This window comes from Rhinolophus hipposideros (assembly GCF_964194185.1).
Source record: "Rhinolophus hipposideros genome assembly, chromosome: 15".
Taxonomy (NCBI): Eukaryota; Metazoa; Chordata; class Mammalia; order Chiroptera; family Rhinolophidae; genus Rhinolophus; species Rhinolophus hipposideros.
This window is the reverse complement of record NC_138061.1, coordinates 8,112,433-8,138,480: the sequence shown is the minus strand read 5'-3', so window position 1 is coordinate 8,138,480 and position 26,048 is coordinate 8,112,433. Positions and strand designations below refer to the sequence as shown.

The following is a 26,048-nucleotide window of genomic DNA, read 5'->3' as shown; positions in this document are numbered from 1 at the left end:
AATAGTGATGTTCAATTAGTGACTCTAGTATTAAGATCAGTGAGTAAACTTACCTCCAAAGGTGAGCTGCAAAGGAATCTTGTGAACTGCAAAGTCACATTTGAACAGAATCAGTTTCATCCAATAAACGGGCAGCAAAAGAGAATAAAAAAGGAAAAATTATTGCATGCTTTTTCAGTAAGCACATCTATAGTAAACCTAAAATTCTACGTAAAATTAATGCTTTCATACATTTTATAATTCATCCAAAGTTCAATCTAGCCTATAACAGGTATCCAACTATTTGAATTAGTTTAAATGAATATTTTTTAAAAATCTGGTGTAAAAACAAAGCACAACAAATTAGTCCTAAAATGTTTCATCTTTTAAAGTGTTATCTTGCAATCCCTGTGTAATAAAACATCCTCTAAGGAAGGAATTGGCAATCTACTTGACCATAAATGCCACAGGCAAAGTTAAGTAAATGCCAAACAAAGAAAAACATGTAAACTAAAGGGGGAACCAAAAATGAGAGAAATAAAGTCATGACCAAGAAAGGAGGGTGTATGAGCGAGAGGGAAAAAAAGAAGTTATTCCTCCACAATTTGGTACCTGGGGGTCCTGTTCACCCTGTTCCCCAGTTCCCTTTTTCTCAGCCCCATATGCACATCTGTCTGCTCTCTTTCTTTGATACACACAGAGGCTTACAGAATTTCATCTGAAACTATGCATGCTGACTCTCAGCATTAAAATAAAGAAACACAAATTTTGGGGTGGAGGGAGCCGTACACGAATGACAAAGTAAACTGCAGGTTAGCTCTGAAATGAGGGAGGACTGTCACAACTTCATACATATACATAACGGTCATTCATAATGTTTTCTTAGATGTTATTTACAAAATCAACATTTCAAGTCCTTTGAGATTTACTATAATAATAAAATACCCAAGTAGCATAAACTCTTGATCTTTCTAAATGCAAATTAACTACAAAAACTTGCAATGGCAGGCCTGTTTCCAAGCACTCTTGAACTTCCTCTCCACAACAAAGCGAGCTAGTACTCACAGGGAATACAAATAACTTGATTCTCTTTTAGAGACACACATAGAAATATTTCTCAATGCAATTACATGATGTCTGGGATTTCCTTCAAAATCATTGGGGGATCAGCAGGGAAGTAAAGGGGTGAGTGTGCAGATAAAACAAGACTGGCCATTAAACTAGTGAGCACAGGAGATGAATAGATGAGGATTCATTATACGATTCTCTCTAGTGTGTGAATGTTTAAAGTTTTCCATAATAAAGTTCAAAAAATATAGACACTTCCTCCCCCAAATACTAAAGCGAATATATTCCTAAAATATTACTAGTGCACGCAAAAGCCACGTAGTTAACTATATCATTTAGGCTCTAGATGATAGGGTGTACTAAAATACAGATTATAAGACTTTTTTTCCTAAATGGTATCAATATGCAATTCAATTATATTAACTGTTAAGAGAACTTTCTGAAAGTGCAAGATATACCAAAATTTTAAATTTTCATGATGCTGTTATGAAACAAATCATTCTATTGAAATTTAAAGTGCAAACGTTGTAGTCTTGGACTCTTTATCCAGTAGTCCAACATAAGATCCTTACCCTTCCTCCCAAGAGAAAACAGTGAGAGTTGAAAGACTCACTAGTTTTAACAGTGGAGAAATACGAGGCATGAGGAATTTCGTATTTTAAAATGAGAAATTTGCTATTGTAGGATTTCTGTTTTTCTCCAGTATGTGCATGTTAACTATATTATACACATTAAACTTTAGAATTTAAAGGTGCAGAGTTCTGGTTTGGTAATAACTGACGCTTCAATTAGGATGGAAGTCACTCTCAATAACAATAAAGAGAAGCATATAAATACCCTCCAAGAAAATAATGACTCCTTGAAACTCCAATAGTTTACACACATCTTTGTCATGTGCATATGGAACATTCCTGCCACAGCTTTTCCAAAACAGACCTACACAGCCTCATCCTGTTTGCAGCTGCCAAAACATGACATACATACATAAAAGTTCTCCTCAGTCCCCAAAATAGTAAAAACAGAATAATAAATTTAAAAAGACACACATGAAAAGGTCCAAAAATGGTGCCTCTTGATTAGTGTACCAGAAAAACCCACTGCTATTTCTCTCCAGTTAATCATTTAAATTCTGTCATAAAGAAACTACATATTATTATTACATTCAGTACAAATGGTAGTGCTTTGAAAAAGATTATGAAAAAGCAAATATAATTGCAAGATACATTTTGTATATACATTGAAATTGACAGTAGAAAGACACCTTTTAACAAATACTAACCATGATGTCTGATCAGTACAAAAAATGGCTCAATTCTGCTGTGGATCTAAAATTTCTCTAGAAAACAAAGTATGTTATAACAATAACGATGAAAAAAGACTATGGATGCAGCTGGTAACCCACATAACTCCACTTTTCTAATGGAGTCACACTTACTATGGCTATTCAAACATACTGTGTTATGGGTCTAGTTAGTTAATACGTTTTTAAAGGATCCTATTCTAGCTATTTAGGCATAATGTCGAGAAAATAATTTAATGCTTTATAAAATATCTTGATTTTACAGACCAAGATATACTTCATTATTCCAGAAACAACTGTAGGGCAAACACACCCATTATCTTCATCTTTCATGACCTATTTTACAGACTACTTCTAAGAAATATCTTGATTTAATACAGTTGAAAATAGGAACAACCTGTCTGACATCTGGCTTTTCAAATTTAAACAGGTAAGTTTCTTGTCAATAACAATATTAAGAACATTAATCTGATTCACTTGATAAAATCCATAAAAATTTTAATTGTTAATTATTCTCTACTCTTTCGTTTTTTGTTTTTGTTTTTTATGATTTTTTTTTCTTCCCCCTTCTTCTGCCTCCTCCCAGCCACTCCGGTTCCAGCCACTGTTTCTCGGTCTAGTTGTGTAGGACACAGCTCCCTGGCTCAGGCTGGTATGATGAGCCTTGCGCTTCCCCAGCTGAGGCAGTCAGTTGCCAGTAGTGGGTCGGCCGCTCACAGCAGTTCATGGCAGCTCTCGCCAGCTGCCGGCCACTCATGCTGGCCACCGGCCACTCATGCTGGCCACTGGCCGCTCCTGGCAGCACACAGCAGCCCGCAGCAGCTCACACCAACCACCAGCTAGCTGCTCACGGCTCCAGGGAGAGCTGTTGTTCACAATCTTAGCTGTAGAGGGCGCAGCTCACTGCCCATGTGGGAATCGAACCAGCGATCTCGGCCTTAGGAGCAAGGTGCTCCAACCACCTGAGCTACCAGGCCCGCCCCAGTTAGTTTTTTAACATAAAGGTTATATTCTACGTTTAGAATCCAGGCATAAAAGGCATCAGTACCATTTTAAAATCTTTTAGGCCTCTAAAAAGAGAAAGAGAATTCCCATAGATCAGGACTCCTGTTGCAGCTCCGTCCTGACCTTGCTTCTCCTAAAGCATGCTCACTTACCACTCCTACCACCGGTACTCTATTCATCATTGGTAGCCTGTCTCATAACACGTTCTCATTCCTTCCAGAGAAACACTTAATGCTTAACCAAATTTTCTAGTTTTCTAAGCACACAAAACTCCTGTAGTTAAACCTCCTGTCAGTTACAATTAGTACATTCTTTTTTTTCCAAGGCTTTTACTAACCATGCCAGTTATTTGAGGGTGGGGGAGGCAATAAAAAGGAGAGAAGACTACACACTACTAATTTTGTCAAAATATTCCAGTAAAACTATAATCAACTATGTATCTTTGTAATATGAAAAATTCAACACATAACTTAAACTATTATGTTCCTGAAATGCGTTTCCTATTTAAGAAGGACCCATGTTGAATATTTATTTTAAAGAACAGGAACAATGACCAGCAATTTTTACAAGACAAGCCACAGTGTTTTTTCCTAAACCAAGGAATATCAGTGAGGTGTACCTACCTATTCGTCAAGGTGGGATTCCAAGGTTTTAACTATTCATGTAGGTTATCCAAAATTTCCTTGAATAATCAAAATACTTATGCTGCTCCGATTTCATTGGCCTTTCACCTAGCACATGGTACTTACTATCTTACAAATTGTCAGGGGACAAACCTGACTATTTTAGCCAATAATCTAATAAAATCTCTATTTAAAATTTTGTAATTGTCAATCTAAATCATACCTCAATGTAAAATACTAAGTTTTTTCTTCTATCTGGAATTTGGAAGCTTTAATTCAGTTAAGAGTCTAAATTAAGTTAGATAATGTTTTAAGACTCCCTTCCCATCCCCCCACAACTTCTGGTACATATTTATATACTATTTTAAATCGACTGCTTTAAGGCAGTGCAAAAACTAAGTTTCACGTTAAGAATGTGTCCCTTATAAATCTGACTCTTGGAAATTAATTTGATTCCACAAAAGAAAAAGTTTCATTATTTCGTATTTCACTGCAGGAAAATCAAAACTTCAAAAGCACCCTGAAAACATAGCTAACACCCATTTCAAAAGACATCAACAGAATGAAAATTAAAACTGTTTAGCGGGGAGTCAAAACTAAGGTTTGAGAATTAAGACTGTTTATCCTCATTTTAGTGGGTAGTAAAAAGAGGAGATTCACGTGCTCGCTTCAGCAGCACATATACTAAAAAAAGAGCAGATTCAGGTAATTCCTTAAGTGCATACTCTCTTTTCCATCTGTCAACAATGTAGCTGAAAGGACTAAAAACTTGTACTGCCTGTTTTGGTTAGAACTTGATGTTAGGCCTGGGCCAGACGTTAAGCTTCAATAAATTTTAAAAGATGACAACAAAAATATTATTTACATTCTATTGCTCTTAGAGTAGGAGAGAGAGAGTTGCAAGTAGTAAAAGAAGATGCACTGAAGTAGCTCACTAAGAAGGATGTACGTTAGCAAACTGTGGCATCAACACTTAGAGCAAAACATTTATATATCTGCGTATTAGTGTTATGGGCTTTTGTGATTCTGGGCAGATATTAGAATCTTTCAGGAGGCATTTTGTTACAGTTACTTCCATGGTGTTGGCTGATTTGATACACATACACTGCAATATGTTACCACTGTACTCTTAGCCAACACCTCCAGTACATCACATAATTTACCATTTCTCTTTTTTGGTGAGAACATTTAAGATCTATTTTCTTAGCAGTTTTCAAGTATGTGATACAGAATTGTATGTGATCGCAGTGCTGTGCTTTATCTCTAGAACTTATTCACCTTCTAGGGGTTTTTGTTTTTAACTGCAGGAATTCTCAGAGCCTTTTATCAGTATACCGTGTAATTCTGTAGGATGAGGAAGGGGAGGTGAGACAGCATTTCTCAAACTTATTTGACCATGGAATCATTTTTTAGAGAGCGTCTCGGTAACTTGCCACAGGATACCAACTGGTGAAAGTGGTTAGGCTGAAATCATTTACAGAGAGAAAAACTAAGGCCCAAATAATTTAAGTTACTCACTCAAATAACTAGACCAATGAGATTCCAGACTGTCTAACTCTTAGGTCACTGTTCTTGCCGTCAGCAAAACAAGGAGATTTAATGGCTCTGAAGACATAGGTTTAAATGTATTAGAATGTAAAACAACACTAAAAGATGGTGATGAATACGTGTTCCACAAGAAAGCAGTGCTAATTAACAAGTCTACAATTAACAAGTAACGAAACACATAATTTTAATGATAATAGCAAATTCACCAACAAATGGCAAAGAGAAAGCAGGGAATTACAAATAACTTTCAGAAGCGACGTGGATAAGGAGCTGCCCCGTGCCTTGTTCCCCAGCCTGGCCAGCGTCCCTGCTGATGTGTGAACAGGTCACGCACTTTCCCATCAACCTGGAAAGAATCTCCTGAAGCTACGCACAGGCGCATACTCTTCACCCAGGTGTGTGCCAAGGAGCCCCTCTCCTGATGTCGGACATAATGATCACCACCACCACTCTATCCCTCACCTCCACTTCTCTTGTCGGCATGTATTATTCTGACACTATACTGCATACTTATTATTATTCATCTTCCTCACCAACATATAACCCCCCTGAGGGGGAGAACTTTTATGTCTTGTAAACTAACTGTGCTGCATCCCCAGAATCTAAAATAATGTCTGGCACACAGTAGGGACTCAATGAATATTTGCTGCTTACATGCCTACATACACCCATTCATGAATTGTATTAATCAATTCATGAACAAATAAACAAATGTTCATATTCTTTTCTTTTTCCCTATGTCTCCTCATGGTCCTGGCTACTTTGTAGAACTGGGCCATCTGGTAAAGGTGAGATGCTGTAAATAGAGAAGCAGGCACCATAAGCAGGAGCTGGTGTCACTGAAGAAACAACCTGTGCCCTTCTTGTCAGATCGTCTTAGGAACACCGTGTCCTCCGGGCACTCCTTTAATTTCCTGCAGGGAAACTTCCCGTAAGTACTATTTTTTAGGAGCAACTACTCAAGAGACTGAGGACAAAACTAGGTTATCATTTAAACGACACTAAATTGGGTAAAACAATGCAAATTGATCTTGAAAAATTGGGTTTCTTCCAGAAATCTGAATGACATAAATTAGGGATAACCAGAAAATGCCACAAAACCTAGAAATAAAAATTAGCAGAAAACCATAATCAAGACAAAATTTATTTTAAAAGCCCTCTGGTGAAAGTCCTAAGAAATAGAAAATATTATCAGCAATATAATATTAAAAACTAATACTTGGTTATATTAACAATACTTATAGACTCTTAACCATTGCTTGTACACTTAATCAGATCAACTGGTTCCAAACAAGATCAATTATCTCCACATCATGAGAGGTACATATATTTCAAATAACTTTTAATATTATTCGTATTTTAACATTTTTAACCTTAACGCAAATCTCTGAAAAGAAATTTCTGAAGATATTTTCCATTTTATTTTGTTACCCAAATGTGCAGAGGACCATGTCTTATTCATCTATGCACCACCAAAATCTACCACAGTAATGGGAACATGCTAGGAATTAAATGTTTACACAACTGCTTCAATAGAAAAATCACACTTCTCCACAGCCAAGGAGAAAGAAACATGGGAGCCATTCTAAGTATAAAATTTTGAACTATTTCTATTATAGAATATGACTGTCACAGAAAAGTACATACAGTCAGTTTTCCCTATATTTTATTTATATACATAAAATATTTATAGACCTAGACAAATATATTCCCTACTTTTACACATTCTTAAAGGCAGAATTATGCTCTGGATAATCATGTACATAATATATTATTTTTTACTGTTATAACTAACTACTCACTAGAAGAAAATCAAATACTTTGTAATTTTTTTATTTAATCAAATACTTTTAATACAAGCAGTTACCTAAAATTATTTTGCATATTAAATGAATTACCGCAGCAAAAACACAAACTTTCCTTGTTTAGACTGGTCATCAATAGCTACTGTTCACTTGCCATTACTAGGCGGTCATAAAGCCTGAGGCTCCTCAGATTTAATGGAAAAAGCAGACCTGAAACACAACAACTGAAGACAAATGACGCTCAAAACAAGATTATTCCTATCACAGGAGCTTTGCACTCACTAAAATGTGCTTAACTCGTAGGTAAATTTCTCAACACTCTTACGAAATTAAAAGCAGCTTTTACTTATTATAAAAAAAAAAAAAATCGAGCTTTTGACATCAGTTGAATTTTCCCTTTGCTTCACGTCACAAGTTTCAAGAACACTATTTTCTTTCTGAGCAGTTTTCCCCGGTTTGGCACCAACCTCTCTCTCCAGCTGTTCTTCAGAACAGTCGGGTCAGCTGCTCATTCATTTACTAGTGTTCAGTGGGCATCCACTCCCTCCCAGGCACTCTGCTGGGCATTGCGAATTTCTTCTGACTCTGGCACCGTATTTTATACATTGGTGTAATAGCACGAAGTATGTTATAGATGATGGGAGTCTAATAAATTTTTCACAAGGAGAGATCTACTCTAAGAAAAAGCAACACGCTCTATCACCAGAGTGGAAAACCAGAAATATCCATAACTCCTTTGCCTCTAGTTCTAAGTAAAGCAGTTAAGAAATACACATATAAATCTTCAACGAATACTTTTTACAGGCTTTCTGTGGTATAAAAGTAAAGACTGAAATTACATGCTGATGAACCAAACTGAAAGGTTTTGAATATTATTTTTTTCCTCTGAAAGGACTAATTCTAATATTAAAATGTAAAACGTGTGATCTTTCGATTCAAATATTTGAATTAAAATGGAAAATAAAACAAGGACAAATATCATTCCATGGCAAACGCTGGCTGGACGGCCAGAAGTACCACTATTTTGCCCTCGTCCTCAGTATCTCTGATGATTCCTAATGCTTTACCATCTGCATCCCAGCACCTCAGGTTTAGTCAATGAATAGTCAGCCATACACCTTTTACCTTTACTTAATTCTCACAACAAACCCCATTGTACTATTGTCCCCCCTTGTTTACAAATGAGGAACCTGAGTGAAGAAAGCTGAGGAATCAGGAACTTGTTCAAAGCCACACACAGGCAGTAAGTGGGAAAGCTGAGATCTAAGGCAGGAATGTCTGGTCAGAGTTCACCCTGTCACCTTGGATGCCCCTTGGACTTCGTGTTATCAACACTCTTATTCAAAATGTACGGAACTATAAACATAACAAGCTCTTTCTGGCAGTACTGGTATCATCTTCACGCCCTTCAAACCAAATAATTCATCACTGGGCACGTCTGTCCTTATGCAGGTGGTTAATCAAAAATCAACATCCATTTCATGCCAAACATTCCATTTGACACCTAACATTCCATTTCACTCTCATTCCTCAGCTTTTGGAAAATAATTTAAGTGTATACATATTAACTATAATAGTTATTGTTATACTTACATTAAGTTACACCTTAACTAGAGGTCAATTATCAAGTTACCCTAGAATTTCAGACATTTATCAAGTTACCCTAGAATTTCAGACATTCAAAGAGAAAACCCCAAAAGAAAGTAGTAAAAGTTAAAATGAGAAACCAAGAAGGCATTTCCCAATGCTTATGTCCCCACTCACAGAAGAATCCCTCAAGCTCTTTTTGCCCCCTTTCTCTTGACTGTTGCTTTCCTAACAAGAAACCTGGCGCTCTAGTTTCCAAGACAATTATTAATACTCCCACTGCTCCCTTCCACCTGGCCCTACTTTTCCTTAACACTTATCCCCTGCTAACCCACACTATAATTTACTCATTTATTATGCTTATTGTTTAATGCCTGTCTCTGACCACTCCCCTCCCACCCCGGAAAGGGAGGGGAGCTCCAACACTGCAAGGGATCTTCACTTGACTTACTCATCTGCTAACTCTACCCAATGCCTCTGAACAGTACCTCACACATGCTACTATGTGCTGAATAGCTATTTTAATAAACACATTAAGAAACGACAAACTAGAAAGGGAAGGAATACTAAAAGTACACAAAAGAATACAACAAAAATGAGAAAGGAGAAAAGATTAAAATAGTCACTTTAAAGAAAAAAGCAGTAGTCACAGGGCATGTGGCACACAGAAATATAAGACAGGACATTAGCAACAGACAAGTCCTGCTCGGCACTCGTTGTGCGAAGGCAGGGAAGGTTTGGGAAAGACTGTCATTTTACATGACTTGAGTACATTCTTAGCAATAAAGACGTTTCAATTATCTGGAAAATTTGCTTAGGTTCAGTCACTGGTATTAGTTATGCTATATGAATTATTTAGGCCCACTGTCACCCTTTCATGCAGTGATACGGGGTCCAGTGTAAAAAGCACTGAATTTATAAACATTGCTCTGCCACTCATCACCCACGTTACCTTGGACAAATTATTTTAATTCTCTAAATAAAAGAAATTAATCTACACAATCACCACGGTCCTTTTGTCTCTAATGCTGTATGACGCTATGATTCTTCTGACCTGAGACCAGTTTTTGGAAATTACTGACCAAAATAAACTTGAAGGAAAACTGTTCCCAGTGCTTAGCCTTAGCTCAACCTCTTTGCATCTCCCCGCAAATTAACATTATGCTGGGGGGCCTCTGCTCTCATTTGTTTAAGTAAATGATTAAAAAGCTTCGGTAACTGAGCTACTACGAGTAACAAGCGTCTTACAACACACCTGAAGACAGACTACGGTACAAAAGTGCCCCGACTTAGGAGTTGCTCACAGAAGTGGCTTTTCTGAAATAATTGCCTAATCCCTCTACTTTATTCGATTAAGTTACCCCTGGCTTTACACATATATAAAAAGTATTCCAAGGGGCGGCCGGTTAGCTCAATTGGTTGGAGCGCAGTGCTCTTAACAACAAGGATGCCGGTTCGATCCCCACATGGGCCACTGTGACCTGTGCCCTCCAAAACTAGATTGGAACAACTATGTGACTTGGAGCTGATGGTCCTGGAAAAACACACTTAAATAAATAAAGTTTAAAAAAAATAAAAAAGTATTCCAAAATGTTCAGAGCTTGCCTTCATTCAAATTCTGTCAGTTACACATATATGACAGATAGTTATAAAATAGTACATGCCTATACATGACTGCCTGGTTTGTTTGCATAACTGAAGGAAAAAGTCAGTCTGGTACAGTGAATAATTTTCTAAACTAAGTTATTATTTTCATATACACCAAGTAAGACTATTAAGAGGGGAAAGTGAAGCTGGAAGCTTCTGTAAGTTCAGGTCTAGAAAATATCCAAATCTTTAACAAGCAAAGAACCATTTGCTAATTATCACATTCAATTACTTCTAATACATGGCAACAGAAAAGCATTTATCCCCACTTAGGCTGTGAATACAGAACTCACACATCCCACATGGGACAGAGCCAGGAGCAGAGAGGAGACCTGGCCCGGACCAAGGGCACCGCCTGGTGGCTGCAGGGAGACAGAATCCAGTGTTGTATGACCTTGTATTCATTTCTCCCTGAGGTCAGAATGGAACGCCGTGACTTTTCCCTCTTTTCGTGACCACATTTACTGTCTAATCATATAGGCTGGAATAGAAAGTAACCTTCCCCAAAGTAAGTGTCCATCAGAAGTGGATGTCTCCTTAACATCTGAGTCTCTCACTGGAAGTTCTCTGTACTAATTTTCACAGAAACACTGCTTCTCGTGGAAGCAGAGTAGCCTGAAATAACCTCCATCATTATAAGTTTTAAATGTATACAAAATCACCTAATGGAATCAGAAAAAAGTACTCATAGATCAAATGGCATAATTTCAGGGACTTGTTTTTAGATAATCCAACAAACAAAAAGGGGAAATGAGGTTAAGTGTTGCCAGTGCTGAAGCTGAGTGATGGACATACAGGGGTTCAACATACCATCTTTACCCTGAATGCTTGAAACTGTCAATTTTAACGGGTTTTTTTAAAGTAAATATATACCATTCAGATTTACTTATAATCCTAGAGCTGTCTTTCAAATATGTGAACTTCTTTTTAAAAGAAGGCTTTTAATCTAAAACTGCTCTAAAAAAACAAAGTTTATTCATCTGTTTTTTAAAACCTGTTAAATATTCCTTTAAAAAAATAACTGGTAAGTAACATTATGAACATCCAACAAGTCCTGATGCTGCCCAATCGGGAACCTGCGGCCTAGGAGAGCCACTAGCTTCACCCACGGATCCAAAGTGCTATGTTTTCATTTGAATAGAAGCAAAGACGATGGGCTCCATGGTCTCTACCAGTGGAGCAGCTCTGGCAGGTGAGAAACTTTTCATTTCCATGATTGTTTTCTTGTTCCTTACTTGTGAATGTGTGACACAGCAGAAGGCAAAACAAAAACATGGAACAGGTGACCACGCGCCTGAGAAGCTCACTCTGTTTAATTAGATAGGGAGTGGCATGCTAACAAAAGGACATCCTTTTGTCGTACAGATGTTTTACAGAAACTTATGAAAAGCAGGCAGGTGTCCACTGCAGATAACAGAGCCAGGGGACAAACAGTCCAAGAAGGGTTCTAGTCAACACAGTGGAAAGAGAATAAAGTCAGAGGAGTCCCAATCCAACCTAATCCGAGGGCTGCCCAACCCCTGACCCCAGCCCCAAGGGTCGAGGGCAACAAAGAGGGGCACATACCAATGACGCCACCAGAGAACCCTCCCTGCTTGACACTGGACACACCCCAACAGACCACACAGTGACTTAAAAGCAAATCACTCAAGTCAAGCTTACTTTCTATCTTCCCCAACTATACTTCAGGAAAAAGATTTAACCTCACAAAAAAGGAGGGATAGGAATATATATTCCTAAAATATAAAACAAATTTCTTTCATTCTATAAAAATACAACTAAGACAGTACATACATAACATACATGCAAAATCACCTCATATTGTATCCTACAGAGGGGAAAGAGGGCACACTGTAAGCCTACTTCTGTAGTGCAAATAGAACATTTTTATGAACCAGCTGGACAAGGTCGAATTTCTCGCTGCTTAAATATTTTACCAAAGCAATTATCTGGATTCAGTCACTAAATTTAACAGGGCAGGTTCATATCCTCACTGAGAAAAATGTTATGACTCATTAAAGAAGCTGTTTGCTAGTTTCTAAACCTCATAACTTACATTGTTAATAACATGCCTAGTTATTAGGGATGTAACAAACAGTACTGTCACTTACATCATCCCTCAGATTGCTATTGTTTAGCAGTCTCTTACATGTTTCATAAAACTACATAAAGCAGAAATGTAAAACAAAATTCTTTCTAAACATTTCCACCTATGATCATAGAAGTGATCCAAAATAAGACACGTCTTCATAAAATCTTTTCAATAATTTAAAAATTAATCAGGCATACGTTTCTCACTCATTGTCAAAAAAACCAGTTTGATACCACAGTCTGTTGGGAATGCCATGGAGAAGACCTCACGTACTATACTGAAGTACAATGGGTATGACATCTATGGATGGAATTGGGCATATACAGCAAATTTAAATGAATGTCTGCCCTTTGACGTACGATGTAAAATCAACCATAAACGTATGCCTTCACCAAATATAAAATGACAAAATTATACCATCTGTAACAGCAAAAGGTTAGAAACAACCCCAATGTCCATTAATAGGAGATTTCTTTTATAAACTACAGTATGTCCACTCAAGGGACAATATCTGACTGAATAAAAAAAAATGAGGAAGATCTCTATGATATATGAGAGGAATCCCTAGGATATGATTTCAGGGAAAAGGGGTACCAAAGAGTGCACACAGAATGTTTCTCTTGTTTTAAGACAGGAGTAAAAGTAAGATTATGCATACATATTTACTTATTTTTGCAAAAACAAACAAAACCCCCAGAAGGAAAAATCAGACAATAATCAAAATGGTTTTAAACAGAGGGCAGGGAAGAGGGTGGAGGAGATATGGAAAGGAGACTTCTCTGAGTGTCTTTTTTTTTATATAGTTTTAAATTTCCAACCACTTAAATGTATAACCTATTAATAAACTAAAGTTAAATTTAAAAGCAAACCCCAAAATTGAAAGCAAACTGAAATAAGTGAATTAAGTCAATTTAGCAGAATAACCATATAAAAGAAAAAAATTATTCCACATGACTTCTGAACACAGTATTCTGATGGAACATCTAAGTGGTATATGTTCTAGGGGCAAAAAAGAATCACAAAAGAATAATAAACGTCACTCATCAGTTGTCATTAGTACTGTTATTAATAATGTAATGATACTGTAACATTGAGTCTATTTTACGTATATCAGAACATAGAGCAAATTCATAAATATGTTAATGTGACCAAGAAACACACAAAAAGAAACAAATATAAAATCAGAAAAGTTAAGACAACCCCACAAGATTAAATTTGAATTGAAAATATCAACATAAACTCATACTACCCAACCAGTCTTGCTCTTTAAATTTAATCGCCATTATAAGGAACAGAGGCTTCTTAGAAAAACGCTGACAGGTTCCAATACCAGGCTAGGAAAAGCACTATGATAAAGACTGGGGTACCTTTCTGTTCCAGAAAGCAGGAAGACTCTCAAGATTAAGAGGAGCCCATTAAAAGGACAGAGGAAATGTCCTGAAGGATTCTGCACTGGCCAAATTCAGAACAATTTGATCATCACAAAGAATAATGACTGTGATTATAAAGTACTAAACAACAACAACAACAAAAAATCCTTGATTTTTGCAGTGATAGTAAAAAAACGGGGGGGATACTACTTGCCACCAAGTTCCTACTCTAAAATTTGTAGTTAAAGGGAAAGAATTCAGCATTTACCTTGCCTTCTTAGGAGAAACTGTAGTTCATCCTTAGCTAATTTGGAAAATATCCCCCGGTCTTTTTTTTAAAACAAAGAATGGCTATTAATAAGTGTGTGTGGTTTTTTTTTAAAAAAATCTAAACAAATCACTGTTCCACAACCACCAGTTAAATGATTGATCCAAAGACCATCAGTAGATACTAAATCCATGAGATGAGAGGTCGTTGAGGAAAGGGATATTCATTTGTGCTGAGGGACCACAGATTACTTGCTAATCACAAATAAAAGTCTTTTTAGCCTTACCAGGAAGAGCTCTGGAGGTCACCAACTAAACATAGTGGTCAAATTCAGCATCACCATTACTGAGACAACCCACGAATATATATCTTCTGACATAATATGATATACACAAAATCACTGATGAAACATATTTCCCAAAATTATTTAACCTGAATCTGATAAAGACTAAACTTAATTATGAGTCTACAAGAAATGTGGGTAGCAAAGCAGACAAGGAAGAAAGGTTCAAACAAACACGGAATGTGGGACATTCTATAAGACAACTGGCCTGGACATTCAAAAGCCAGTGTCATGTACTACTGTAGTAGTAATAAGCTTAACTAGCATCCAGATTTAGCCACAAAAATACCATTCTCCACTACAAGAAAGTAGGAATCCTTAGAGAAAAAGCTGATTCCAAACCTGGAAGAAAAATATGACATTAGTCTGGAACATCTTGTGCCAGATAAAAAGAAAGAAGACTAATGGGGTCATATCAAAAGAACATAGAAGCTTGCTTGAAGGGAATCCTACTGGCCAAACTGGGGACAATTGAAGTATTAAAAAGAAATGATGGCAATGGACTATAAAGAAAAATTTTAAATCCATGAGCCCATCAATAGTGACACCTAAAGGAAAAAAAAGGATGAGGGGGAGGGTGGTGAATGGAGATAAAGCTCCTTTTTACAGAAGATAAGCAATTCAAGATAACAAATGTAGAAGAAAATAGTACGATTAGATCAATCACCATTTTGCAGTTCCTTCCACCTTCCCACAATTGATTCAGGCAAGGAACATCAAGTGATGCTAAAACAATTAGATGATAAATTGTTGGGAAAATTATTCAAACTATCTCAAAAATATCATCCCACAGATTATTTTTAAATAATGCGGGTATAACATGCCTTTATAATGGAAAAATCTAATTACAAAGGTGAAAATGTCACTTAAGAGATCTGATGGCTGCCATCCAACCAAGTGGGCAGACTAAAGCATCACAAATAACGGACAAGATGACATTACCTGCTGCCTGACACGATATAGCAGAACGACAACAAAAAAAAATTGGCACAACCTAGAGAAAACTGTGGCAATGACCAAAAGCTGGACATCTGTACACTGTATGACACAGCAATTCTGTCCTAAGTATATACCCAACAGAAGTGTGCTCATATGTTTACCAAAAGACATGTACAAATATGTACATATGCAGCACTATTCACAGTAGCCTCAAATTCCCATTAACAGTAGAAATGGAGAAATTATGGTACATTCCTTAAGTAGAACACTATACGAGATTGAACAATCCACGCAACATGAAATAATGATGATGAACTGTACTAACATAATGTTGAGCGAAAGAAACCACAAGCAAGAGACACATATATGCTTGCATTTACATAAAGTATTACAGGCAAAACATCTACAGCCTCACAAGTCAAGAGAGTACTGGTAGTGATTGGAAAAGGCTAAGAGTAGTCAACTTCTTGATCCGAAAGCTCCGGTTATAAGAATGAGCTCAATTCATGAAAATTCACCTATCTGAACACTATGTGTGTTTCTGTATGAAACACTATACTTAATAAAAATATTTTTTTAAAGTACACATCACCTACACCTAAAAACATCAAAGCTGAATCTAATCACTAGGAAACACTCAAATTCTGAATATAGGACAGTCTATAAAGTCAACTGGCCGCTTGAATTATTTCAGTCATAAGAAAGAAAAAAATCAAAAAAGATTAAAGAAAGTTAACAGCCATCTAAAAACAGTATAAACATAATAGTTCACGCAATGCATAAATTTTGATTGGATCATTTGTTTTTTAAGCTTTAAAAGATATTTTAGGTATAACTAACAGAATTTGTTAATTTTTTAAGGAATGATAACTATTGTGGTTATGTAGGAGTATACTTTTTCTTAGGAGAAGCATGGTTAGTATTTACAGGTGAAGTGTTATACGCAACTAATAAATGGTTCCAGTAAAAAAAAAGATAAAGCAAATTTGACAAAGTTAACAACTGATGAACCTTAGTGAACATTTTATGGGAGTTCATTGTATTCTTTCAACTTTTCTGTTCATAAATTTCAAAAGTTTCAAAATACAAAGTTAAGGAAAAGAAGTCAGTATCACAAAAAATAATTAAAAATGGAAGCTGTTCTAGAATTTAAAAAAAACATATAAAATGTAACTAAATTTAACACATGTACCTAAACTGGAAACTGATTTTTTTAAATGAGAAAATATAAATAATGACCAGATATCAGATGATATTTATAAATCATTAATGTCCTTTATGTGTGAGAATGATACTGGATTTTGAAGAAGCACATTTACTTCTCAAAGATACCTGTATACTAAAGAATTTAGGAGTAAAATGCCATAATGTGTAATGTAAAATAAAATGATTCACATGCAAAAATGATGAAAATACTAACCATTGTTAAATCTAGGTGATGGGTATACAAGTGATCAGCATACTATTCTTTCCATTTTCCTTTTTGTTTGAAAGTCTATAATAAAATTTGGAAAACAATTCAGTCAATGCCTCAAAAGTGTGATGCAACTACTGAGGTTATGACTACAGTCTGTTTTTCAGTTTAAAAGAGCTGAGATCAATTTTAATTATTCTAAGGAACCAGTGGCACTAATAAATATTATTAAATAATGGTATGTTCTATAATATCACATCAATAAAATTCCAGCTAAAATCCCACATTTATATCATATGGAATTACTGGTATTTTCAAAAACAAAGATTCTTAAATGCTGGTTTTATATTCGATTATACAACAGGTAGGTCACAAATTACTCGTTTTATTTTATTTACATTGTATTACTTTCTGAAAATTTGGTGTCTACCTGCAAGAATGAAAATAGTAATGGAAACAAACATACTGCAGTAATTTATGAATTCCTACACAATCTCACTATCTTTAATTATGTGCCACTTTTCTAAAGATGTTAGTAAAAAGAACTGACTTGCCATTTTGGTACCATAGCAATCTATATTTATTTATCCTCTCATCAACTCTCAAAAAATAACCTACTTTTCCAGGTTTTTAAATGACTATTTTACGATTACCAGGAGAGTCAAAATGGATTTTATGCACTGATATGTGTTTCAAGTCCCCAAGTTAGTACACTGACTGTTATTTAAATGTTTTACAAGAGCAAAAAATGTATATTCTTGAACATAATTAAACTAGTTTTGCCCATTATATTAACAAAACCACACCACAGTGTGCTGCCACATGGAACCCCTACGTCAAGTCAGAACACTTACATTTGCCAAAGGAGAATTTTTTTGGCTTTTCTTTCTGCTTCTGAGTACAGGAACACTGGCCATTTACTTATTCACGTAGAAAACTGTAGGCGCGTACCAGGCGAAACCATTTTTGTACTCTATGATAAGACTTAGGTTCCTTCAATATAAAATGCCACACTTTAAGACGGGGAAGCAAAGTAGTATATCCAAACCAGTTTCTCTAGGGAGCCAGCCCCACATACAGTGTATTTACTCTCCATCTGTAAGCAATGGTTTGCCATGCAAAGGAAGCATTTCTAGGGTGGAAACACAGCAGCTGAAAGACCTCATCTGGAGCAGTGACCTTCTTACACAGAAATATCGCCAGGGCAGCTCACAGGTTTCAAATTCCCTATTAATGAGCCCCAAATTTAATCACCTCACCTAGAGAAGATCAGAGGTACTGCTCCTGATGAGTGTCCTGCTCATAAAGTTCCATCACACCTCACCTGGGCTCTGCCTCAAGTCTCATCACTCGTGAATAAAAACCTCCCACACAACCCTGCCACCAAAGTAACATTCAGTACCAGGCAGGATTGTGGATATTGTAAAACCCACTCCACTCTTCTTCAAACATGCAATTGAAATAAGGATCCTCCTCCACCTGAGCTCTGGGGTGAGGCATATGATCACATGATGGCCACAGACAAATACGCATATACGTACATGCAAAAAAAATATATACAGAGAGAAATATATCTCTCTCACACCCCCACACACAGATACCACATTCGTACTACTTGTATTTTCAAAAAGAATCAATAGAGGGAAAGAAAATTAATTCCAAGATAAATGACTTAGTTTATTTAAAAAATGCTACCAAAAACAAGAGGGAAATCTAAATTAAAAGATGTTTAAGAGCACATCAACCAAATGTGATGTGTACAGACCTTACATGGATCCTGATTCAAACAAACAGTAAAAAGACATGTTTAAGACAACTAAAGAAAATGGAACATGTACTACTTGATTGGGTATGAGATGTATAATTACTGTTAAGTTTGCCGAGAGTGGTTATGGTATTAGTTATATATATTTTCAAGTTTTTAATTTTCAATTTAGAGACTTCCCTGTTTTTAAACAGTGTTTACTTATTATGTATTTAAAGAAACGAGGTCATGACTTACAGAATTGCCCAGGTGTCAGATTAATATATTCTTTTATCCCTCATATATTTTGTGAACTGATTATATCTAGAAGCTTAAAGATTCAGGTTCAATTTCCTAAGCAAGAATGTTCCACAGGTGACACCTTGTACTTCTTATATATAGTCCTGTTGCTGAGATTGCTCTTTTCCCTTTTTGGCCTGCAAACACTCACTCATCTTTTCGGACTTGGCTCAGCTGTCACCTCCTTCCGAAAACGTCCGTCACCTCCAGTCCCACACTAAGCTAGCTTTCTGTAATAATCCACTAACTCTAACAGCACTGGCCTTACGTACCTGTCTGTCTTCCTAATTACACTGTGAACATCTTTAGCAATGAACTAAGTCTGCAGCTATGGACTTCACAAACGCCTGATGCCTAAAAGTCCTGGAAAGGTGATCTTTACTTCACCCAGTAAACATACCGGGTCATGTCAGTGTTTTGGCCCAACTATCCACACCTGGTAAGCAAGCAGGCCGAAAGCCAGACTACAGGGGAGCAGGAAGTTGAAATGTTCAGAAAGGAACAAGAGCCCTGAGAATATCCAAGGGAGCTTCTTGCCCCTGGCAGAATCCTCTCTGTGTCAAGGCCGTCAGCCACAGCTGCGTGCGGAAGCGCTTCTCCAAGCACATGAATCCAAGTGCAAAATAGTGCAAAATGCGGATTCGGATTCGGGAGGCCTGAGCGGGGGCCTGAGAGTCTGCATTCCGGAGGCTGCTGGCCTGCACACCACACCTGAACTAGCAAGCCTCTGGGAGACCAGTCAGCCCTCCCTTAGGAAACCTGCAGCATTAACTCCTGCCTCAATCATCTCTTTGAAGCTAACACATTCTTGAAAAAAAGAAAAACAAAAAATCCAAACTTTAATTCTTCCACACCTGTGGGTACCTCTCTTCCAACACATCACACCCCACTGTGATAAGTATGCTACCTCTTCTTGTTCTAAGTTCCTCCAGCCTAAAAACAAGGACCCTCGATAAGTACTTGTTCTGTAATCTCAACACATTGAATTCTTTCTCACTCGCTTCTTAAGATATGTTTGTTTACTTGTCCGTCTTTCCCATTTGATTATCAACCCCTTGAAGACAGAGACTTTCTTCCTTGTGCGGCCCCACGAAGGCTGACCCGTAGGAGCACTCAGTGCTGTCTGCTGACTCAGCCCAGGGACTTCACACACAAACACACCACACGCAGGCTCCTGGGCAGAACCCTGAACAAGAACATAGCCTTCTTTCTGAGGATGTAAAATGCTCACAAGTATGACTCGTTCTCTCAGATATTCAATAATACACACTGAAAGCAGAGAGCAATATACACTCCACTTAACATTAAAAACAAATGGCATTAAGAAAGTTGTATTATGCTTCTTCACAGACAACCTCACCAACATAGGAAAAAACGATTAACGAAAGGTACCTCAGTCTTCCCACATTCATCAGGCGGATCCCGGTGTATGGCCATTTGATACTTGACATATAAAGAAAATGACTGGCTGAAGGACGACTTGAACTCTGGGTCCTCAAAGGAGACAGGTACTAACCTCACCTTCAGAGCAAGGAAAATACAAGCAAATGCTATTGAAACACCTCTACCTGATGATATGCTTCTGAAGGTGAGGCTAGAGTACGATCTTCGCAAATCCACTTCCAAAGCTCAGCACTGGAATTTTTCATGAAATGAATAAACCCTGGAATGGGCAGACTGGCAGAGTCTGAGGCACTAACTTTATAGTAATATTTATGAAAATTGTAACCCACAAGGGCCAAGATAATTTATTTTTCTTTTCTTTTGGTTTTTTCTCTCCCTACCTATTGTGGTTTTCTGCATACCCTAGTCAATATTGTTGCTAATGGTAATGGCCACTACTTTTGTTGCCACTGAACACATTCAGTGTTTCAAGCTTTTGCCCTTCCAGATTTTTCCTGGGTGATTTGGCTTATAAAGTTACAAGCAAATGAGGACTCCTGTTACAGCATCCTGTCTTAATTTTCTAGTTCCACTCAGTTGTGTATGTGGAGTACAGCAACAGAGTAAGTTGGCTGTTATCAACACTTTCTACACATGACTTTATCATGAGGATAAAGCATATGTTGCGCAAAGTATGCCTACCATAAAAAAATAATTCTTTTGGCTTTTTTTCTCACAAATATTTTTACTTAGAACTCTACTTATTAGTTTTAGATAAATGCATCTAAACATAGCAACTTCCGATAAAGGTGATTCACTTTATGTGTTACTTTCCCACTTTGAAATTATACATGACTGGCACTTAACACGGCACTAGGTAAAATTTGCACTTTCAGAATGTCCATTCATCCACAGACCTATCTCTTTGCAGATAGGCTGCAAACTAAATATAAACAAAATGTATCACAAATAAACCAAGAATTCATACAGTGATATCAAGTGGAAGGGAAAGTTTCGTTTGCACAGAAAAATTACACTTGGCCTGCTGACCTGGCTTACAGTTGGCTTATCAGGTGGGTGCTTGTGAATAACCATCTGGTAACGTTTATAGACCTGGTACGACTCCAGCATTGTGGCTTTGAACTGAGAACTTGGTGGAGATGATCTCACCACCCTCACCTTCAGAAGGAGTTAAAAAACATTTATTAATTCATTTATTAGTTCATTAATTCATTTATTTATCCCATGGAATATGCATTAGCAGCAATTCCCACCAAAAAAGAACCAGAAGTGTCAACACAATTACTAAAGCATAAACATATAATACTTCAAGGCTAAAATCAAAGAGCAAATAAATAAATAAATAAAGTTGTTTCTCCAACTTACAGATTCATTATGAAGGCAGAGATTCTGTGTAAATTCTAAGACCACTTAGATTCTATGACCAAATTATGTAAGCCTGCCTCATTGTAAAATGACAGAAAGTGCTCGCTTCGGCAGCACATATACTAAAAGTAAAATGACAGAACACGTCTAGCGCTCAAGACACAAACACAAATTAAATACTTTCTTATCTTAGTTGTGTGCAACTCACCTTCAGTAAATCAGTCAGAAAGGCTAAAAATGTGAATATATGCTTTGGACACTCTTTCATGTGTTATTACTAATGCTAAACTTACAACTTTTTTTTTTTTAGTATATGTGCTGCTGAAGCGAGCACTGCAACTTTTTTTTTTTTTAAGTATAAAAGACAACAAAGTGTTCCTATTTCATAGCATAGTTAAGAATGAAGACTCTTGAGTCAGATTTCCTTTACTCAAATCTTAATGTCACCATCTTGGTTAAGTATATAAATTAACCCTCTGTGCCTTAGTTTACTCATAGGTGAAATGAGGATGACAAAAACAGTAACAACTGCACACAACGGCCAACATTTATTTTAATGTTAATTATTTACTAACCAATTAAAATGTGTTAGCAAAACAGAATAATAAAACAGAAAGTCAAGTGGAATATAATAAAAACTCATATTTGGAAACTTTTCGTGTTTGCCTTGAGAAGCAATTCTTCCGTGAAGAAAGAGTGACACCCAGTGGACACTAAACCTCTATCCATCATGGGTACCATCACCCTAAAAAAGTAAAGACTGCCTACTGTAGAACTGTTACGTGTGTCTGGTGCCCTAAATACATTACTATTTATGATCCAAAGATAGAAGAACTCCTCACAAAATATTGTAACTAGCGTGTTAATTCGCTTTAAAATTTGGGAAGGAGAAAGTAAAAACCAAAATCAGAGTAGCCAAGGAATTATAATAGTCAACGTTGTTAAAACTTATTTCTGATAATATATATTATCCTAAGGTTTAGATGTGTCGAAGTTAATTTTTAATATCAAGTCTCTAAGTGATAAGTGATGTTCTCAGATGATATCAAGCTATAAATTCAAAGACTCACCAGTTACTAATCAGGTATGAGAATATAATAAAATAATTATGGCTAATGTTTTAGAAAAAATTTACAAATACCAACTAAATACTGAAAAATCTAGACTTAATCTGGAATGTAAATCAGTTTGGGAAAAATAATAGGAATACTCTAAAAGTATTCCTATTATGTCTGAATTGGTTTGGGGAAATTAATGAGAGAAGTTTATAGGAGTACAATTTAGTACTGTGTAGTTAATTCCTAACTGCTGGCTTGCATATCTACCTAATACTACCTGTTGCTTTGATCAATATCAAGATCAGAATATTAGAATAGATGAAACAGTGATTATTTTTTCCAATCGAAACAAAAACTGCCAAAAATGAAATTTAAATAACATTTTTCCTTTTTCACTTTACTGAATTTCAATCAAGGGATACAAAAAGCCAGAGTGCCTCATACATCCTAATTAGCTAAACTTGGAATTATCTGCGTAACTTTAGTTAAACTTCCTATCGTTTTCATCTTAAAAAAAGTTCCTCTCAAGTAGCAGCTGACTTAGTAAATAAATACAAATGCTACTCCATCCCAACTCATTTTAATTTCCCATTATTTAAACAGTAACACATCAACAGATTAGTATAACCACAAATGAAAACATACACAGTATTCAACAAAAAAGCAAAAACTAAAACAAACCAAAAATATATGTATCTTCCAAAATACCTCTAACTTGTGTGATGCATTCTCTGGTAAAGATTCAAAAATTAAATCTTCAAGTGATTTGGGCTGGTTGGATTTAGCCTTTGGTGGCAACAAAGGTTCTCGATGAGCCTGGAAACCCTCAAGTTCTCCAGCTGGGTTCTGCTGCATGAGTTTTAACCTTTTCCTTTCTTTCCGAATTTCCTTTGCTTTTCGACATGGAGGCTTACTCAAATCTGCCCCTTTGCCTAAAAAGAGATTTAAAACATTAGACCAATCACATTGGCTCTAGACGTGTTTTTTCAAAAGTCTGAAAGATTCTACAGAGTAAGTCCAAAGAATTCCACTGTTAGGTTACCTTTGGGGTAGAAGTTTCAGAGGCTCCTGGTGTAGAGCTCTAAGTTGATCTTAAAATTCTACCAGAAAAGCAGGAAATGCCAAAGAAAGTAAGTAGGCACAGAACTTTTCAGGCAGCCCTTATTGCTGAAAATCTCTTTTTAAAAAATGTTCACCCACTTCTCTGCCTTTGTAAATAGAAACCAATAACAAAAAAAAAAAAAAAAAAAAAAGGTACAAATAGTATAGTCCTGAATTTAAACTGGAAATATCAATACGACCTCATGGTCCGTTAAGTCTGTTCACCGAAAAGGCCTAGAAAACAACGCAAGCCAGTAGCAATAATAGCCTCTAGTCTAGCTGGTGATCTCCAAATAGCATTTCCCACTAAAAGCAACCAGAACTCCTTGAAGCAATGGTTGTACAAGATGATCCAGGAGAACCATGTCACACCAGAGAGCAAGGGAGCCATCAAGGTGACGACAACTGCATCAGAAGTCCTCAGAAGGCAACTTAGAGAAGCTCCCACAGGAGCAAAGAATTACAACACAGCGAATGTGTTTAGATCCACGCGTTCACCATGATACCCACCCCCCAAAATGAACTGGTCCCTGTTAGAAGATGTTATTTTGAAGAATGCAAAATAAAATACAAGAATTTATCCTGCCTTTGCTACAAGTTCTTACGGGGGAAAAAGCAGATGAGGGGACGGTTCTCTTTATAGAAGTATTCCAGCCAGTAAATGAAGAATGAATAACAGAATTAGAATATATAAAAGATCAATGAATTTAAGCATTCAGCATCCATGGCTGTTAACATTAATAAAAAGAGAGGCACCCAAATATTCTGTGTCTCCTGAAAGAACATCCCACCACTCAAGAAGTAACCTCACCCATCCATCCTCAGGTAAAAAACTTGAACCCAAACCTGATTAAGATTTAGCCCCCTCCAAAAAGCAAAACAAAAAACTTAATCCTGAAACCTGATCAAGACTCCAGATCAACTATCAATTTATAGGCAGTTAAACTGCACTGCAGATGTTACTGGGCAAATGCAGAGAATAGGACCAACAGCCCAGAACAAACAACCCAGTTTCCTGAACAAGCAAATTGCAAATAAAAAAGTGGGAGCTAATGCAAATAAATGTTTAAATATTGAAAACTTAAACACTGAATATTCAGTAACATTAAGGAATTTTATTTAGGTATAATAATAGTATTGTGAATATGTTTTTCTAAAGTTATCTTTTAGAGATACATTCTGAAATATAAGATGAATATGAATTTGCTTCAATATAATACTGGAAGGGAGGAACATATACACGAAACAAAGAGTGGTCACCATGAGTCAGTTATTTCAGAGAAGGAGAGGGTACATGGAAGTTCATTTTAATATTCAGTCTGCATTTGTCTCTCTCAAAAATGGCTTTCTAAGTTTGATACACTATCAGTAATTTTTAAAATTAAAAGAACTGACCCTATCACTCAAGACAGTAAAAGTTGAAAGAAATTCTCTAAATCAAAATATTTTACTGGATTATTCTTATTAGGATGACATCTCAGACCAATACCAATTTAAATGCCATGAAAGCCTTATGTGAAAAAAAAACTATCCAATAAAAATGCAAACAGAAAGCTTTTTGTGCTTTAACATGCAACGTAATTTAGACAAGAAAAACTAATATAGCACTAAAAATCTCTTCCTTGGATCATTTTGTATAAATAAATATAAAAACGAATTCAAGAACTGAAGCACAATAACCATCCAAATTGACATTTTATGAAATAATTTTTAAAGGGTCACATACAGACACATGCACATGTACACACACATAAAATAAACCCATTTAACATTGAATATATTTTAAACCCCATTCTGTTATAAGTGAATATATAAAAAAAATGTTACCTCATTAAAGGTGAAGTATTAAAATCTGAAAATTTTTAAGCTAAAATTTATTATGATTACAAAATAAATCTAATGAAAAACTGAAGAATTTTACAATGTCTATTTTGAACATAATGGCTAAAATTTCATTTGTCTCACTTAACACCAAAAATAAAAATGTTTGGCACATCTTTTCACTGACAAAAATTTGGTTCTCAAATCTCTAGGGCCCTAAATAGTAAGAAAAAAATGGAACTCTTTTAAAATGTCTGTATTTGGGGA

The 26,048-nt window shown here is 36.2% G+C and overlaps 1 protein-coding gene across 13 annotated transcripts in view; it reads right to left on the bottom strand.

The window, feature by feature from the left end:
- ATE1 (arginyltransferase 1) overlaps positions 1-26,048 on the bottom strand; it is a 135,852-nt gene that overhangs the window by 89,399 nt on the left and 20,405 nt on the right. For 5 of the 13 annotated variants that reach the window (XM_081073833.1, XM_081073838.1, XM_081073826.1 and 2 more), the window contains exons 6-9: positions 23,568-23,791; positions 21,466-21,594; positions 20,425-20,553; positions 54-86 (exon numbers count right to left, since the gene is read on the bottom strand). In XM_081073833.1, the coding sequence (XP_080929959.1) occupies positions 54-86; positions 20,425-20,553; positions 21,466-21,594; positions 23,568-23,791 (515 nt within the window). The remainder of the gene's footprint in view (positions 1-53; positions 87-20,424; positions 20,554-21,465; positions 21,595-23,567; positions 23,792-26,048) is intronic. The other 8 variants (XM_081073837.1, XM_081073835.1, XM_081073829.1 and 5 more) reach the window with 2 other exon arrangements.